At 38.1% G+C, this 17,896-nt stretch overlaps 2 protein-coding genes across 5 annotated transcripts in view; one reads left to right on the top strand and one right to left on the bottom strand.

The window, feature by feature from the left end:
- The first annotated feature begins 101 nt into the window (after nt 1–101).
- pagr1 (PAXIP1 associated glutamate-rich protein 1) lies at nt 102–6,064 on the top strand. 4 transcript variants are annotated; one of them, XM_083555760.1, is made up of 5 exons: nt 102–466; nt 1,121–1,276; nt 2,776–3,103; nt 4,268–4,353; nt 4,784–6,064. In XM_083555760.1, exons 1-5 carry the CDS (start codon nt 433–435, stop codon nt 5,017–5,019), a joined length of 840 nt encoding a protein of 279 aa, XP_083411886.1. In that variant the 5' UTR covers nt 102–432; the 3' UTR covers nt 5,020–6,064. The 4 variants fall into 4 exon arrangements, with proteins under 4 accessions (XP_083411886.1, XP_083411889.1, XP_083411888.1 ...); XM_083555763.1 differs by having other exon boundaries at nt 103–335; XM_083555762.1 differs by having other exon boundaries at nt 103–482.
- A 2,346-nt stretch (nt 6,065–8,410) lies between these two features.
- The window catches only part of tlcd3bb (TLC domain containing 3Bb), a 12,501-nt gene continuing 3,015 nt past the window's right edge, over nt 8,411–17,896 (bottom strand). Inside the window, exons 2-7 of the mRNA XM_083555759.1 lie at nt 14,496–14,695; nt 14,290–14,373; nt 13,690–13,912; nt 13,053–13,148; nt 10,237–10,346; nt 8,411–10,042 (exon numbers count right to left, since the gene is read on the bottom strand). Of these exons, the coding sequence (XP_083411885.1) occupies nt 9,772–10,042; nt 10,237–10,346; nt 13,053–13,148; nt 13,690–13,912; nt 14,290–14,373; nt 14,496–14,620 (909 nt within the window). The 5' untranslated portion in view covers nt 14,621–14,695 and the 3' untranslated portion in view covers nt 8,411–9,771. The remainder of the gene's footprint in view (nt 10,043–10,236; nt 10,347–13,052; nt 13,149–13,689; nt 13,913–14,289; nt 14,374–14,495; nt 14,696–17,896) is intronic.

The following is a 17,896-nucleotide window of genomic DNA, read 5'->3' as shown; positions in this document are numbered from 1 at the left end:
TTTTGCTCGACACATTTCAGTTTAAACCCTGATTATTGTTTTGTTTAGTCTTTTTTTAGTTAATTGAAAGTACAATTCTGCTGCCATGTCGGTCCTCCCAACAGCAGACGGCGCTGAGGTCACGTGATCGCCTCCTTTGATGACGCAGACGGCGGGAGTTCAGCAGACAAGTAAACATTCAGTCCATCATTAATGAGCAGGAACAATGAGAAGCGGTTCTGATAAAGCTCTTACTCTATGAACTTTCTGCGCGATCCCGATCACCGGAACACGCAGGGAGATCTGGATGTGAACTCGGTACGGTGATCACACACTGTGCACTTCCACACTGAGGGGTAGGGTTTCTTTCATGTCTGCTGATTCAGCTGTGAAGCGGATGTAGCAAAGTGAATTCTTCACCAGGGATCTTCTGCAAACATCTCCAGTCTGTTAATGGTAGAGGATGATACAGCGTCAGATCACCTGAGTAATTTATTTTCAAAGTATAACTCTTTCTGGTTGTACACAGTAGTATGTGTGTGTGTGTGTGTGTGTGTGTGTGTGTGTGTGTGTGTGTGTGTGTGTGTGTGTAAGAGCCTGTGTGTAAGAATAACTGAGAGTGTGTATGAGTGTTTATGTGAGTCTGTGAGAGTGTGTATGAGTGTTTATGTGAGTCTGTGAGAGTGTGTTTGAGAGAGACAGATATAAGCATTGCCTGCATAGGGATATGTTGACCCTGTCCCGTCCTGCCCTGCCCTGCCCTGCCCTTTCCTGTCCCACCTCCTCCCATCCTTTACTGTCCTTTCCTGTCCTGTCTCACCTCGTCCCATCCTGTACTGTCCTTTCCTGACCTGTACCAACTCGTCCCATCCTGTACTGTCCTTTCCTGTCCTGTCCCAACTTGTCCGATCCTGTACTGTCCTTTCCTGTCCTGTCCCAACTCATCCCATCCTGTACTGTCCTTTCCTGACCTGTCCCAACTTGTTTGATCCTGTACTCTCCTTTCCTGTGCTGTCCTGTCCTGTCCCAACTCGTACAATCCTGTACTGTCCTTCCCTGTCCTGTCCCACCTCGTACCATCCTGTTCTGTCCCAACTCATACTATCCTGTACTGTCCTTTCCTGTCCTGTCCTGTCCACAGGTGTGATGCAGGCAGTGGAGGAAGCGAAGTCCTCGCTCTCAGACAGAGTGGAGGTGATGGCTGTAAAGGATCAAGAGGACAAATCCACAGAAGGGGACACACACAAAGTTAATGAAGAGGCAGCTAAAACCGAGGACGCGACAGAGGACGTAAAGGGTATGAAAACAACATTTGAATTAATTCTACAGCACAAGGTCCAGTGTGGACACCTGTCCCCAGATGGACACAAACAAATACAGGATTCATGAAATCCTGTAAATTTAAAGAACATTTATTATTTTTTTTATTCCATTTGTGCTGACACACACATTCCAATGAAACTTAACTAACGTAAAACCTCGACTTGTCTGACTTCAGCTGATATGATGATGCAGTGTTGCACTTAGATTAGATTAGATTTGATTCGATTCAACGTTCAATGTATCTCTAGGTATTATAGGAGTGCAAAGCTGCAATATATCTTACAAATAATACAATATAAGGTGCAAATATTAAGATCAACCCAGAAGGGAATTATTTGAAAAGTGACCATAACAGTGCAAAAGGCAACATGAGGTTGAATAAAATAAAACAATAGAAATGTGTGCAACAGTAAAAGGCAGTAACAGTGAGAGGCATGATGGAAAACAAGTATGCAGTATGGAGACATAATGTACAGTGCAATCTTTTTATTTATTTTATTTTTATTTTTATTTTAAGTTGACTTCGTTGGATGTAGAGATCAGCGTTTATTTATAGAGTTCAGTAGGCTGACGGCTGAGGGGAAGAACCCGTCCGTGGGTCTGCTGGTGTGACAGTAAAGGCTCTTCCACCGTCTGCCAGATGGGAGGAGAGTAAACAGTCCGTGGGCAAATTAAGTGGAAATTTAGAGTGTGGTTGTGGAAATTTGTGCTCTTTCATCCACAAGGGTGATAATAAAGTCATGATGTAGGTGAGGTCAGGAGGCCTGGGGGTGCAGTCAGCATTCCAAATGATCCTGAAGGTGTTCAATAGGGATGAGGTCTTTCTGTTTCTAAGGCAGGCCACTCGAGAGCTTTTACTCTCTGCTAAGGTGTCCCAATACTTTTGTCCATATAGTGTATATATGTTATTGTACAGTATTGAACTAAAGTAAGTGTGTGACTTGGTGCATCCGGTTGTGTTGCAGCCTCACAGATCCACGATCCTCAGGTTGATCCTGTCCATGTGTCCCTTTGTTTCATGTGGGTTCTTTGATTTCTTCCAACTTTCCAAAAAAAACATGCCAGTGTGTGGGCTCACTGTGTGAAGGGTTGTGTGTGATGGTGAAGGATTCCCTGTGGTGGAATTCTCAATCTCATTCCCAGTTGTCCCACTGATACGTTTTGACCGATTTTTTTTTTTACTGATTGACATGAAAGATTTGACGTGCTGTTTGTAGGATTTCAGTTTCCACATGCATGAAAAGTGCATTTAATACTAAAAACAAATTCTGTGTTTTCTTTTATCTCCGCACTCTCAAATGTTTACACCATTCATTTAATACTTAAAGTGCTCGATATTTCCTATAATCCTGTAATCAACCTGGTGAATTGAGACCTGAATCTCAGACAGGTGACATGTAGATTTTCCTGATTGTCAAAACCAATCATGGCCAAAGGCCTCAGGATTCATTTTATATTCTCCATTTCTCTCAGATGAGGAGAAAGACAAAGAGTTTATGGAAACAGACAACCAGAAAGAGGGAACAAAGGAGGATAAAGACATGACCAATGGAGGAAAGAGCCAGCAGGAGGTAGACGATTGGGAAATCACATACAGCGATGAGGAGCTGCAGGACCCTAAAAACTGGATGCCGCCGCCTGAGGAGATTAAGCGCCTGTATGAGCTGCTGGCTAAAGGAGAAATGCTGGAGCTGAAGTGGATCCCTCTGCCTCGAAGACCTCCAACTCCACCACGCACTCCTTCTCCCGAGAGAGATGGAGAGAACTCGGACGAGGACAAACAGGAGGAGAATGAGCGCAGGTGGGTGACCGTTTTTGATGATATTATTCGGTAATTGTGTGTTTACCAGTCATAATAGTTCATATTCTGTATCAGTGACCAGAATGTTCTAGAGATATAGATATATATTCCACAAAAATGTCAGTATAACTTGATTAAAATATGGTTTTACAATGTTACATGAAGCAAGCAAGGTATAATAATGTGAGTCTGAATTGTACTTCTCTTTTCTTACATTAGAATGAATAGCACATGATTAGACCAGATTGTGACCTTCGCAAACTACCACTTTGACCTGTTTTCTATTGTTTCTTTTAGTCTCTATATCGATCTAAAATCTTTTTACAGTTTAGATGGCTGTCCATTTCATGCATGAAAGCGCTCAGAAAAGTTTTTTCATACAACTGTAATAATACCATAATAATAAATACCATATCACAACACCAGCAATGAAGCAGTATTACATTACGATATTTATAATAAATAATTTATTTATTTAAATGTAATTTAATATAAATTGATTTACAAAGATTTGTATTTGAAATAATCTTTTGTATTAAAAAAAAATTACAAATATTTACACAAAAATCATGTATATGGTAATAAATGTAAAATGTGTCACAAATGTCATTAATCTATATATTTTCTGTGTATATATATATATTTTTTTTATATTTGTGATTTATATACATATATCAATATTGTATTGTTATATAACCCAGGCCTAAGTGACGTGTGAAAATCTCTTAACATTGGAGTGAATTGCAAGCGGCACTACTGAAACTTAATTCCATAATCTCATGGTTAAACACAGTGTTAAACATTCTTTAGCCAGATTACACCATTTATTACTTTTAGTTTTTACACTTTTTAGTTTTATCAAGTGCACAAATGCAGCAGGCTGAATAGAGTCATGAGACTCGTGTGACTAATTCTGCATTATTCCAGCGCACTGTGTAAATTTAGATTAAAAGACCGTCTGAGTTGTTGTCAGTGAAAACACCAACAAAAGGTAATAAAGTTGAGTAATAAACAATAGTGAAACACTAAAATAAAGGCATGTTTAAGTACATATTACTCATTATGCTTATAGCTTTTTTTTTTTTTTGTAGGTGTCAATCTGCTTGATAAAGAGATACCAAAATTCATATTAATATAAAGACCGGGGTTGTTTTTTGTTTTTAGGCCTCCTTCACCCACTGAGTTCGATTTTGATGAAGAACAAACAATGACTCCCAAGAACGCTTTCCTTAGCCGTCGCAGAACACCAGGTATGAGTTATACTGCAATATCTAATGTGCACTGTATTGTTGCCGTTATAAGTAACAGAATAAATAAAGGAGTATAAAGTCTATATACATAAGCAAAACGTGATTGTTGCTTTGGTATATGAGGACTAAAAGCTTCAGGAGTCAATGTCTAGGTGAAGAGAACCTCGGGTCGCATTCGCACCAGCTACTGTTGAGTATTTTTCTATAACTGTACTCATCAGGAGTTTCTTGCTTGCTCATTACAGCTCTCTAATCCTCCCTTTGTGACAGAATTCACATTGGCTTTGACAGTTTTCTGCATTTCTACAAAGAAATTATTAGAAAAATGTGTGTGTGTGTGTGTGTGTGTGTGTGTGTGTGTGTGTGTGTGTGTGTGTGTGGTTAGTGACATTGATCATTTACTCTGTTATTTTATTTATTTATTTTTTAGGCTCCTCCACTCGTTCCACAGTGAAGCGAACAGCTCAGCTGGACAAAGTGCTCTCAGATATGAAGCGCCACCAAAAGCTTGAGGAGCAGATCCTCAGGACGGGTCGCGACCTTTTTAAAAGCGAAAAATCCAAACAGGAGCGCTCGTCTCCCAGCAGTCAGCGGGACAGAGACAAGGAGAGAGAGCGAGACAGCGATCCCAGCACCATCTTCAGCCCCCGACAAAGGAGATACTGAAGGAATGGGGACACGTTTGGGTTACACACCGATTTCGGGCCTATGATCCACTTTATTTTTAAGAACAGATGATAAAATGCTTCTTTGTTTATTTTGAGCATGGTTGAGTTTTTTTTACAATCAAGTTTAGACATGTGTGATTTGAGTGACTGTGTTAACGTGAGATGTATGCAAGAGTTCTCGGGTTGAATAAATGTATGATGTTGGATAACAGTCTTTTGATTTGTAGAGATGTATAAAGGAATAAATTGCTTTTTGTAAACAACAAAAAAATCCTGACCCATAGAGTGGACCAGTGCAACTTTCTGCTATAACTTACACTTTTACAGTGGCAGTAATTATGTTTATTTCATAGATCAGTCTGAAATCCACTGAGCACTTTATCATTAATATTTTCTCTACACTAGCAGTCAAATGTCTGGACACACTAGAGATCATAGTTTTTACATACGGATCTAAATAAATACATAGCAAGGCAGAAAGACAGACCAACAGACAAGACAAATATTTGTCCTGTGATGGAAATTTTAACTGGGAATAGGAATGTCTTCATGATGTATCCAATCGTGTTAAAATATTACAGGACGATAATCAGTAATAAATAGTTTGCATTGCTTGTTAAAGCCTCTTTCAAAAAATTTTTTATTGAATATCCGAATTGAATTTACTCCAGCTCTGATAGAAGGGTTTATAGTAGGGCTGCAACAACTAATCTATTAAATCAATAATAATCGATAATGTCAATGAATGTCGCTATCGACTGTTCAGTGTTGGACTGCTCATGTTTCGGGTTAGTGTGACGGGAAAATAACACAGCTGCGAAATTGCGGAAAGTACAGGGTCAACAGGCAGCAAGAAAAGTGTGCGTCCAAGTGAAACATCAGCACGGTGAGCAAAAACTGTATAATCCTCATCATGTGCCCATGGTATAGTTTAATGTAGTGCTATTGTGTAAATTGTTTGCTAACTTCGGGACAGTCGCACTGGATTTGTTCTGGCGTGACCCTCGAGCATCAGGTTTAAGATTAAAGATAGTTAAACTCAATATGTGGCTGTTGCATTTTATTAAGTACACTCTTATACATAAATACCCAGAATTAAGGGTTTAATTTATTTATAATAAACAAAACATGTAATTAATAAATTTTTATTTATGAATTTTTATCCAATTGGTCGATTAATTACTCAACCCGTCGATTATAGTTTTTAATCGTCAGGTTGATCGATTATTGAAATAGCCTTTAGTTGCAGCCCTAGTTTATAGCATCATGTAAACCAATTGGCATACAGAAGTCAATGCTATTAGCTCTTGTTTGTTTGTTTTGTCTTTGCTATCTATAATAATATTTTATACTGTATTAATCGCAATTTGTAGCAACACAGGCACCACATTTCATTTGTCATGTAAGAACACGGTGTACTATTAGAAAACCACTCATTTCCTTCCTTAGTGTTTGGTTTTGTTTTCGTTTCATGAAGGAAGTTACTGTGGTTTTCTTCTTCTACTTTCGGCTGCTCCACGTTAGGGGTCGCCACAGCAGATCATCTGTCTCCATACCACTCTGTCCTCTACATCTGCCTCTTTTAAACCAACTACCTGCATGTCTTCCCTCACCACATCCATAAACCTCCTCTTTGGTCTTCCTTTTTTCCTCCTTCCTGGTGGCTCCATCCTCAGCATTCTCCTACTGATATACCCCATGTCCCTCCTCTGCACATGTCCAAACCACCTCAATCAAGCTTCTCTCACTTTGTCCCCAAAACATCCTACATGCACTGTCCCTCTAATAAACTTGTTTCTAATCCTGTCCATCGACGTCACTTCCAACGGAAATCTCAACATCTTCAGCTCTGCTACCTCCAGGTCCACCTTCTGTCTTTTACTCAATGTCACTGTTTCACCACCTTTTCTCTCAGCCTGGCTTCCACTACTCTTTCCCATAACTTCATGGTGTGACTGATCAACTTAATTCCCCTGTAGTTTCTGAAGGTCTGCACATCTTCCTTGTTCTTAAAAACCGGTACTAGCACACTCCTTCTCCATTCCTCAGGCATCCTCTCACCTTCCAAAATCTTGTTAAACAATCTTGTTAAAAACTCCACTGCCATCTCTCCTAAACATCTCCATGCTTCTACTGGTATGTCATCTGGTCCAACCGACTTTCCATTCTTCATCCTCTCAATAGCTGTTCTCACTTTCTCCTTACTAATCCTATTCACTTCCTGCTTCACCATCTCCACATCATCCACTCATCTCTCTCTCTCTCTCTCTCTCATTTTTCTCATTCATCAGCTGCTCAAAACGCTCCCTCCATCTTCTCAACACACTCTCCTCACTAGTCAACACATTTCAATCTCCATCCTTTACTGCTCTAACTTGCAGCACATCCTTCCCAGCTCGGACCCTCTGCCTGGCCAATCGCTACAAATCCTTTTTCTCCTTTCTTAGTGTCCAACCTCTCATACAGCTCCTCGTATGTCTTTTCCTTTGCTTTTGCCACATCCCTCTTCACCTGCTGCTACATCTGCTTATACGTTTTAATTTATTTACAAAAATATTTATTACTATATCCTCATTACTAATCCTCACTGTATGACAGCTGTTAGAGATCATGACCTAAGAAACATATACAGGTCAACTGTCTGTAGACAAAAACCTCTCAAATGAAGAAATACCCCATCAGCCAAAACCTACAGGTTTAAAAAGGCCTCTCACTTAGGTGTGTGGAGGACTCCTTTTATTAATCCCACTTCTGCCCACTTCAGAACTCTGACCACTTATTAGTTTTCCAACATACCTGCAAAATTACCTGCCAAACTGTTTGTATTTACCACAGTATAGATGAATAAATAAAACATTTAAACTACTGTGACCCTGACTGTAATAATGCAGTTAATGAATGAATGAATGAATGAATGAATGGATGGATGGATGGATGGATGGATGGATGGATGGATGGATGGATGCATGCATGGATGAACTAATTAATGAATGAATCGGGTAAATGTATTATGTGGAACAAGAACTCATTATGCTCACATGTTAATAAATGTGGTCTTGCTTTTTTTGTTTGGTCCTGTGGCATCCTAGTCCCAACGCACACCTCTACAATCGTTCTATGTGATAGCTTTTTATGGGGCAGCTTATAGAGGCGTTAAATGCTATAGGCTCTCGGTTCCACAATTAAACTATACAGATTTTCAAGAAGTAAATGACAGATATTTGTTTTTAAAAGGTAGAACACACTATTGACATTATTACACAAGTTCACATAAAAAAAAACAACAACAGAAGTCTGAAAAATGTATGCTTTCTCAAAAGCGTTTCAACACAGAGCTGAACGTTAACTCATAGCATAAGCAGCATACTGAAAACTCTATCTACCACAAGTGGGTTTCCTGTATGTAGTTTATTCATTCCACAAACTGAAAAGCAAGACAGCAGTTGCAAGCATTTCAGGTTTGCTTTAGGGTCATATGGAAACTTTAATAATTTAGGAATTCAATACAGGCTATGAGTTCCAACATACATTTTCATAACCAGTATAATAAGGAAACATAAATCCCAGACTGGGTGGATAAAACACAAAAACATTAAATAAACGTAAAAAAAAAATCAATAAATAAATTGGAATTTACAACAAACAAAACGTCACCAAAGACTAAGCATAAATAAAAATGTTAAGAGAATATTTTCCCTTTCGACTTCTCCCCTGTCCCCACTGTACATCTTTTTATTACTCTCTTATAACAAAAATGCAACAATAAACAAAAATGTCACAAAATACCAAAAAGGATAAGGCAGCAATATATTTGATCATTTCACTAATAAATTTAAGTTGTCTATTTTATCTTTTTATATACAAGTAGTATATAGATAGATAGATAGATTATATAGGTAAATACAGTTAATAGTGCTGGTTAAGACCTACCTGAATGTTCTGCCTTAAAGTCATTGAACACACTTCCATAAAGCCTTAGGGCAGAACTTCTGGGAAGCATCTCACCTTTTCTTTTATGCTTTAGTTATTAAGCTTAGCCAGGCTGTCTAAAAACAAGGAACTAGCATGTACAAAATAATACATTCCAGAATTTTCTACAGAGCTTGAAAAAGCTCAATAGTGTTCAATACATTTGCAGATCCATGTTTAATCTTAGTTTTAAATGAGATCTTACTAATGAAACCAATTTAGGTTTTATTGCCAGGTAGAATTCAGACAAACTGAACTTTTCTGAATAAAAAATATTTGCATTCTGATTTGGATTCCTTCCATTAAAATTTCAGTTACATCTATTCATTATTAAATGTATTATTTCTTGCACAATGCCAACACATGCCTATCTAATCAGTTATTATAACCCACTGAGTGTCAGAATAATGCATAATAATGGCACATATTGCCTCAGTTGTTCTAACATGTGCATTTGACATAGGCTTGCCTATTGTGCAAATACAACTGTAAAGTTCATTCCAGTCTTTTTGTTGTTGTTGTGAGCACAGCTCTTGTAGTTCTACTAAAGCAGTTCTATATGCAGTACGTGAGTCTTGGAGCTAGAAAGAGTGCTGTACTGCTATAGTACAACTATTCTGTTACACTTCCTGTGTATGCAGATTCAACATCACTACTTTTTCTTTTTTTTTATCTTTGTCTTCACAGTTAATTCATTCAGGCTCATTAATGTGGCCTATTTAGCCTCAGACTCATACACACGCATACACATGTACATTTATTCTTTAGCTCAGTGTCTTTATTAGTGGATCTTGGTGGGGGACGGATCTAGAGTGGCCACCCGACCGCTGTAGCCATTGACTGGGTGAGTAGAAGATGCGTGTCCAACCGGGAGGTGTTTTGATGAAGATTTGGGGTTTTGGGAACGTGACGAGCCGCCAGTAAATAAGCGCAGAGCCCCACGACAGATGAGGGAGAACCAGTAAAGCTGCGGTGCCATGAGCAGGGCAGCACCTAAGTTACACTGCCACGGCACAGCAAAAGGGACTCGGTAAAGAGGAATTGATGCATACCTGAAAAAGGCAAAGATGGAAAGATTTCACATGAACAGAAGTCATTAGTAAATGCAAAGCAAAGAAAAGTTTGTGTTTTGTGTTTTTTTTTTTCTTTTCTTTTCATTTTTAAATTTGAAGAAAGCAAGTTAGTGAGATAACAAGAGAGCGAAGGAGAGAAAAATAGCCAGAACCCCGAAAATGAAGACACATACCTGCCGTAAACATAGTAGAGGTAAGGGAAGAGAAGAACTCGACAGATGAAGAAAGTGACCAGCATGAGAGCCCCATTCACTTTGTGAAGTAGCGTGTGCTGCTGCTTGTACTGAGAGAAAGTGCAAATGATAGAGAAAAAACACAAGTGTGTAATCTGGGAAGAAGTCTGAATGAAATATATTGGGGGGTTTAGAGGTGAATGAGGCAGAGTGTAAGAACAATGATGAATAAGAAGTTTTTCTGGGCCCCAAATGCCATATTCATATACAATGACATATGTACTGTATGGGGTTGGCCCTTTTGCACTTAGACAAAAATGAAGGGAAAAAACTGTAAAAAAAAAAAAAGTATAGTGATTTACATAAAGTGACAGAATGAACAGAATGGTGCGAAAAACTAAAATCATTTCACGAGTAGCAGTTCTGCAGGCACAAACAAAGTGTTGAAGAGAAATTGCCGAATTCTTTAAGCTGACGTCAACTGTTTACAACTATACTGTATTCTATACATAGAATGGACTAGAATAACAGAAGACCACATTAGGTTCCACTCCAAGAAAATGAATCTTATGCTGCAGTGGGCACAGATCACTTAAATGGGGCAGTTGAAAATTGGTAAAATCATTTGGTCTGAACAGCATTAATCCCTGGTTTCAGCCTGTCTGGTGGCAACATTCTAAGATGATAGAGGTGGTTTAATTGTGTGAGGAATAGGTCCTTTTATACCACAAAGCAGTGTTAGATCAAACTGGTTCCATGAAATCTATGTTTTAGATCTGAGCAGTGGTCTCCAACATTTATTGAGCCACGTACCGGCCTTTAAGGTGTGGCAGATAAATTCAACAAAATAAAATAATACGACCGGCATAAAAACTGGTATATTCTAAATATAATAAAAAACATGAATCCACTGTGTTGTTTTTTGTTCATTTTGATAGCTTTGGTTTCTAATTTAGCGGTAATATATCATGCAGGTAGTTAGTGGCACAGGCAAATGTAGAGGACAGGGGGTGTGGAGACGGATGATCTGCTGTGGCGACCCCTAATGGGACAAGCCGAAAGAAGATGATGATGATATTATGTGTTACCTGCCGGAGCAGCCCTTTTAAGAAGGTAGTGGATTTTAACAAGAATCTTCACATGCATCAAGAGTGAGTCATAGACAGATGAGGCAGAGAGAATCCGGTAATTTTCCAAAATAAAACATTGTTCAGAATCAGATAAAGAATAAAACGTAAATAATGTAAGTTATGTATTCTTTCTGTGCGGCCCGGTACCAATTGACCCACGGTCTGCCGCCCGGGGGTTGGGGACCACTGATATAGAGCATCCTATGGGATGTAATAAATTTACAGTCTGGAAGTATAGCTAACTAACCAGCAGCAATTATGTAAGGCAGTCGTGTCAGTATAGCCCAGAATCTCAAATAAAGTTTTCTTGTGGAATCTTTGCCATGAAAAATTTAGGCTGTTCTGAGAGTCAAGGTGAGTCCTGCCTTTTATCAATATGATTTTTTCCAATAAAGTGAATGTTTCTAGTATAAGTCATACATGTAAAAGAATATTTTATAAAAAAAAATTATTAAAATAATAGGGTTAGGGTTTTCTATGTCTTTATTTCATTCTATTTTATATTTAAAGATAATGCATCACATAGTACACATAGCCAAACTAGAAATAACTCCAAAAATGATTTATGTAGCATAGAGCTAACCCACCACATTTATTTAATACTGTGTCCTCTGCATGCTCTTGAGAACACATTTAGCCCTGTTACATATAGGCACAGACTGTTAGCCATGTGCCTGCTACATGAAAGGTTAGTGTTAAAGTTTTTCAACTTACAATTATATACTAAGCTGTAAGATGCTTTGAGGCAAAAGCAGTATACTAGAAAATTTTTGCATACTTCCTCAAACAAAAATAGCCAGTCCTACTCAAATTGTACCACAGTACATGTAAATGTGTCCTTTTGCATGCGCCATAGCTCAACGATCTCTAGAGAATACACAAGGTACTTTAACTCAGGGTTTGGAAACCGACATGTGTTCTATTTTTCTTTTGCCCTGGCATACAAATACCCAGAGATGGCAGGTGTTTTGTAAAATAGGGGAAGCACAGGTGTGCTATTGAAGTGCATATTGCTGCATATTATGTTTTATTTGTTTCATCTCTAAAGGTTCATCTGTGAAGTTCATCTGTTTTATCTGTGTCATTTCTATGCAAAATCCACTCGCCCACACGTTCACTGATTCAGTGTGAAGCCGTGCGTCTGAGTGGGATACAAAATGACGTATCCATGGATTCAGGCTGTTTGTCCAATGACCATTCTAATTTGCTGAAAATGCAAACCTAATGCACTTGAATCTGCCATATGAACCGAATAAAGGGCTGTCAAAAAAAAAAAAGATGGAAGCCAGACACCCTGTGTAGTCTTAAACAAATTACGTATTTGTGCAGAAACGTAATACTTCTGGAATCAGATAATTGCCTCACGGCCCACATACCCATGCTATACACTTATACCAATTTCAGTTAGATAGTGCTTTTACACATTGACATTATTATTAAAAAAATTTATTTTTTAAAGATGTATATAAAAATTTAGATTAATGAGTAAAGCAGAGACTCCACTAGAAAAGAAAAAAAATCCCTAAGGGAAAAGGAACTGGTAAGGCATAAATACATATGCATTAATGTACAGTGTGATCACTGCATGCTCAATATTGCATGTATTGTTGCTTAAGACTAAGGGGGATAGTGATGAATAAGGATTAAAAAGGCCAGAGGGATGGACCAGATCAATAATGAATGTACCTGAATAAGGATTTTGCCTAGGCAGACAGAGGGAGTGCTGAGCTCAGCTAAGAACATGACGCCCTGGAAGTAATCACCCTTCCCCTGCCTCCAGAACTGAGAAAGGAAAATCAACATCCCATTGTTAGCACACAGAATGACAACAACTTAATAGTAATTTGTTATATGATAATAATTTCCTTAGATCTAATGCTGCACTTTGTATTGTACTTGTATAAATGACACTTATGCCTACATATCTCACAGCTGGAAAACAACTAGACAAAAAACAGCTATTGTCTATATGACTACCTAGCAGTCAGGGCTCTCCCTTTTTATTTCTAACCTAACAAAACATGTTTTTATTAAAAGATGATCAAGACCCCACTTTGAGACCCATTAGACAACATGTATGGCATACTAAATCATTAATCAGCAGATCATTGGTCTGAATAGGAATCAATAATCTTGTTGCATTTAATGCAATAAAAGATAATGTTTAATAAGCACATGTTTACTTAAAAATTATTTGTGAAGGGAGAAAACACAGGACTGCTCTATGATCTAACACTGAATTCATCTAGGTCAAAAATAAAGACCTACATTTTTTTTTATCCAGATAACTATACAAACAAAAAACATGCATGACGACGGTTACCACTGAGACGGGGAAGCACACGATGACCATGACGACATGATGCAAGACCATAAGGAACTCTCTGCGGAGGTAGCTACTCAGAGCCACAGACTTGGGTTTGGGCCCGTTATCCACCTCATGACCTTTGACCTGGAACTTGTGCCAGTAGCACAGGAACATGGCGTATATATCGTAAACGAAGTAGGGCACGGCAAACAGGATGTATGAAGTGGTCAGCCAGTGCCTGAAATAAAATTTTCTTTAAACCACATGGTTCTCGCAGTTCAAAAGAGCCACTGCTTTATTAAACAGATGGTACTTTGTCTGAGAAAAAGGCTTCATTTTAATTGTATGATTTAAATGTAAATTAATAGAATTTCTGTCAAAACATATCAAATACATTCAACATGGTGGCTGATCAAAACAATTGATATTTTTCTCTTTTTTCCAGCTACGAGCTGGATCAGTAATGCTCTTCTCAGGAACTATTTCCTCAGAGTGACCTAATAAAATACATCCGCAAACAAGCGCTAGTTCCACTGGGACTTGGGGCCATCAAATCACATGGCTCATCCTCATTATCATCCAACTATATACATAACTAATATACTAAAAACTTACTGATCCTTGATGATGTCATCACAGGAAGTTGAGATGATATAACCAGCGGAGGAGGCCATGACAGCTTGAACGGAAGACACCAACCTGGTGTATGTTTTTGTATGTTAGTGTGTTAAAATGGTTTTATTTTCTAACCTGTACAATCCTGTACAAAACAAAACCCATTCAAATTATTGCCCCTTCTAAAGCAGAACTGCAAACTTTACCTGGCAGACACCAAGACGGCATCCCCCTCGCTCCATCTCAAGCAGGGCAGCCGTTTCAAACACTGCTTGGACAGGAGAAAAAGCCCCGGGAAAAACACAGAGCCTGCAGCCAAGATGGATAACATGATTGTTGGTGGGTGAGGTCAGCGTTCACAAAGCTCTCGAATGGTTTTAGAGTGTCTGCTGTCCTTCCCTCCTCTCTGAAAGAAAAGATATTATCAAATTAAATATTGATCCAGCTTTGGATTTTCTACCATGATACTTATATATAAGTATAGAAGGACCCAGTCATTTGAGCCCACTGCCAACAGCTGTAGTAGCTTAGCGGTAATAGCATTGAACTTTGGATCCAAAGGTCATGAGGTCAAATCCCGGCCCTACAAAGCTGAACCACATAGCTGCTCAGTCGTATGAATGAGATGAATCTAAGTTACTCTGGATGAAGGCGTCTGTCAAAATGGTATCAATATAAATGTTTTGTCAAAAATGTTCTTATTGACTTGAAGCAATGTCAATAACGTCAATAAAGCAGTATCAGTGAAGTAAAAGGCATGCAGAATCCTACTGAATCAATATCACATATTGATATGTAATATTACTATGTGATGTGATTTGACTAGCGGAGATAGGCATTGATTTTATTTAAATATATGGTGTAACGAAAAAGTGTGTGGACAAAATATTACTGCCAAATGCATCACTGAATTATTAAGATAAACATTAAAAAGGGATTTAAAACAAACGATGTATAAACAATTATCCATTTTGGTCAACGCTATTAAACAGCTCCAATGGGCTGAAACTTCTGAACTGATTACTGCATGTAGAAACATCACCATATGAATAGCTGAGTGGCTCATATGGTGCCATCTGTGGCACTTTCACACGTAAGACTGCCACATGTGATTTTTTTTTTCTTTTTTTTTTTGCCAAGCACTGCATTAATGTTACGTATAATTGATTTGATTAATTGTGATTTTTAGGGTTTATCTAGGCTACTGTTTTCACATGAATACAAGGCTTTTCATTTGCAGTAGATGAATAAACTAAATAATGAATGCCTAAATGTAACTCTAGTCTTTAGTGCTTACACACATTTTTACTATAAATGTAAATGTGCTTTTAATTTAGAGGTCATGTCTTTCCAAATTTGTACAGTAAGTGTAAATTGACCCAAACGTTCCTATAAGACCATTTCAAGGGTGTAAATAATAACAAACGTGTTGACAGGATACTTAAAGCATTTCCTGTGGTGCCATTTTTAAAGCATGGCGCTGTCAAAACAAAACGACTGTAACACATACTTTTTTTGAAGTTGAGCTAAAACAGAACATTTACGATTTTTATAAAAGCGTGAAATTACGTGACTCCTTACATCAGACACTAAGGCAACACCTTTTCATTTAGAACATTAAATGTTTACCTGAAGTACCATATCCACAGATATTAATAGTACCATATCCAGAGATGTTTTATAATCTGATTAAGACAGAGGGCGTCTACACGAGAGAAGCAGTCAAGATTTATAGTAGTCTGGATGCCTACAATTACTTCCTTAGCGAAAAGATCTGAAACATTTAACCATACAATGTGGACGATGTTTATCTTGTGTTTGATGAGGTTCACAGGCTGTTAAAAACCTCCTCTGTTTGGTTCTTTGCTTTAATAACCGTTGAGGTTATAAGTGTGCATTGCATGTGCATCACTGGGTAATTCTGTATGTCTATGCTTATAATAAATCACGGGATTTGGAATCGTGGGATTTGTGCGGGATTTGTGCAGGATTTGTGAGAGTGTAGAGAGGGAGAGAGATTAGACGTTTAATCCTAGGTGGATAATGTATCACCTCCTGATGTCCAATAAACCAAGTGTTGTGATCTCCCGAGCTCCTTGTCAGTGTCTGAACTGCAGTGGTGAGAAACCGATCAGCAGAACAAACCAAGGAACCAGGAACGCGTGCACGCGGGGGGGTAAAAACAGCAAAACTAGCGTATAACGCTACGCGTGTCACAGCATTAATTTTAGGTTCAGTCATAATGTATTGCATACATATTTATTTCATACGTTTTTGAAATCTTTGTGGTTAGATTAGGTGACGTGTGTAACCATGTTGCTGTAATCCTTGTTGCAGTGGAACAGTGTATGAGATATGACGCCGGTTTAGTGGCACGTAAAAAAAAATTTTAAATCCTAAGATTACGAGAATTAAGTCGTAGCAGCACCGGCTGAAGCACTGGCTAGCGATGGGTCGTCATAATGCTACAACTTTATTCTCGAAGAGCTACGACTTTATTCTCATAGAACTACGACTTTATTCTTGTAGAGCTAAGACTTTATTCTTGTAGAGCTACGACTTTATTCTCGTAGAGCTACGACTTTATTCTAGTAGAGCTACGACTTTATTCTTGTAGAGCTACGACTTTATTCTCGTAGAGCTACGACTTTATTCTAGTAGAGCTACGACTTTATTCTTGTAGAGCTACGACTTTATTCTAGTAGAGCTATGACTTTATTCTCGTAGAGCTACAACTTTATTCTAGTAGAGCTACGACTTTATTCAAGTGGAGCTATGACTTTATTCTAGTAGAGCTATGACTTTATTCTTGTAAAACTATGACTTTATTCTAGTAGCGCTACGACTTTATTCAGGTAGAGCTATGACTTTATTCAGGTAGAGATACGACTTTATTCTAGTAGAGCTACGACTTTATTCAGGTAGAGCTATGACTTTATTCTAGTAGAGCTACGACTTTATTCTTGTAGAGCTAAGACTTTATTCTCTTAGAGCTACTACTTTATTCAGGTGGAGCTATGACTTTATTCTAGTAGAGCTACGACTTTATTCTTGTAGAGCTACGACTTTATTCTAGTAGAGCTACTACTTTATTCTAGTAGAGCTACGACTTTATTCTTGTAGAGCTACGACTTTATTCTCATAGAGCTACTACTTTATTCTCGTAGAGCTACGACTTTATTCAGGTAGAGCTATGACTTTATTCTAGTAAAGCTATGACTTTATTCTTGTAGAGCTAAGACTTTATTCTCATAGAGCTACGACTTTATTCTAGTAGAGCTACGACTTTATTCAGGTAGAGCTACGACTTTATTCTAGTAGAGCTACGACTTTATTCTCGTAGAGCTAAGACTTTATTCTCTTAGAGCTACTACTTTATTCTAGTAGAGCTACGACTTTATTCTTGTAGAGCTACTACTTTATTCTCATAGAGCTACAACTTTATTCCTGTGGAGCTACGACTTTATTCCTGTGGAGCTACGACTTTATTCTGGTAAAGCTATTACTTTATTCCTGTGGAGCTACGACTTTATTCCTGTGGAGCTACGACTTTATTCTGGTAAAGCTATTACTTTATTCTGGTAAAGCTATTACTTTATTCTCGTAG

Source organism: Silurus aristotelis (assembly GCF_946808225.1).
Source record: "Silurus aristotelis genome assembly, chromosome: 12".
NCBI lineage: Eukaryota > Metazoa > Chordata > Actinopteri > Siluriformes > Siluridae > Silurus > Silurus aristotelis.
Note: the sequence above shows the minus strand (reverse complement) of the source record. Positions and strands in the feature narration are given on the sequence as shown.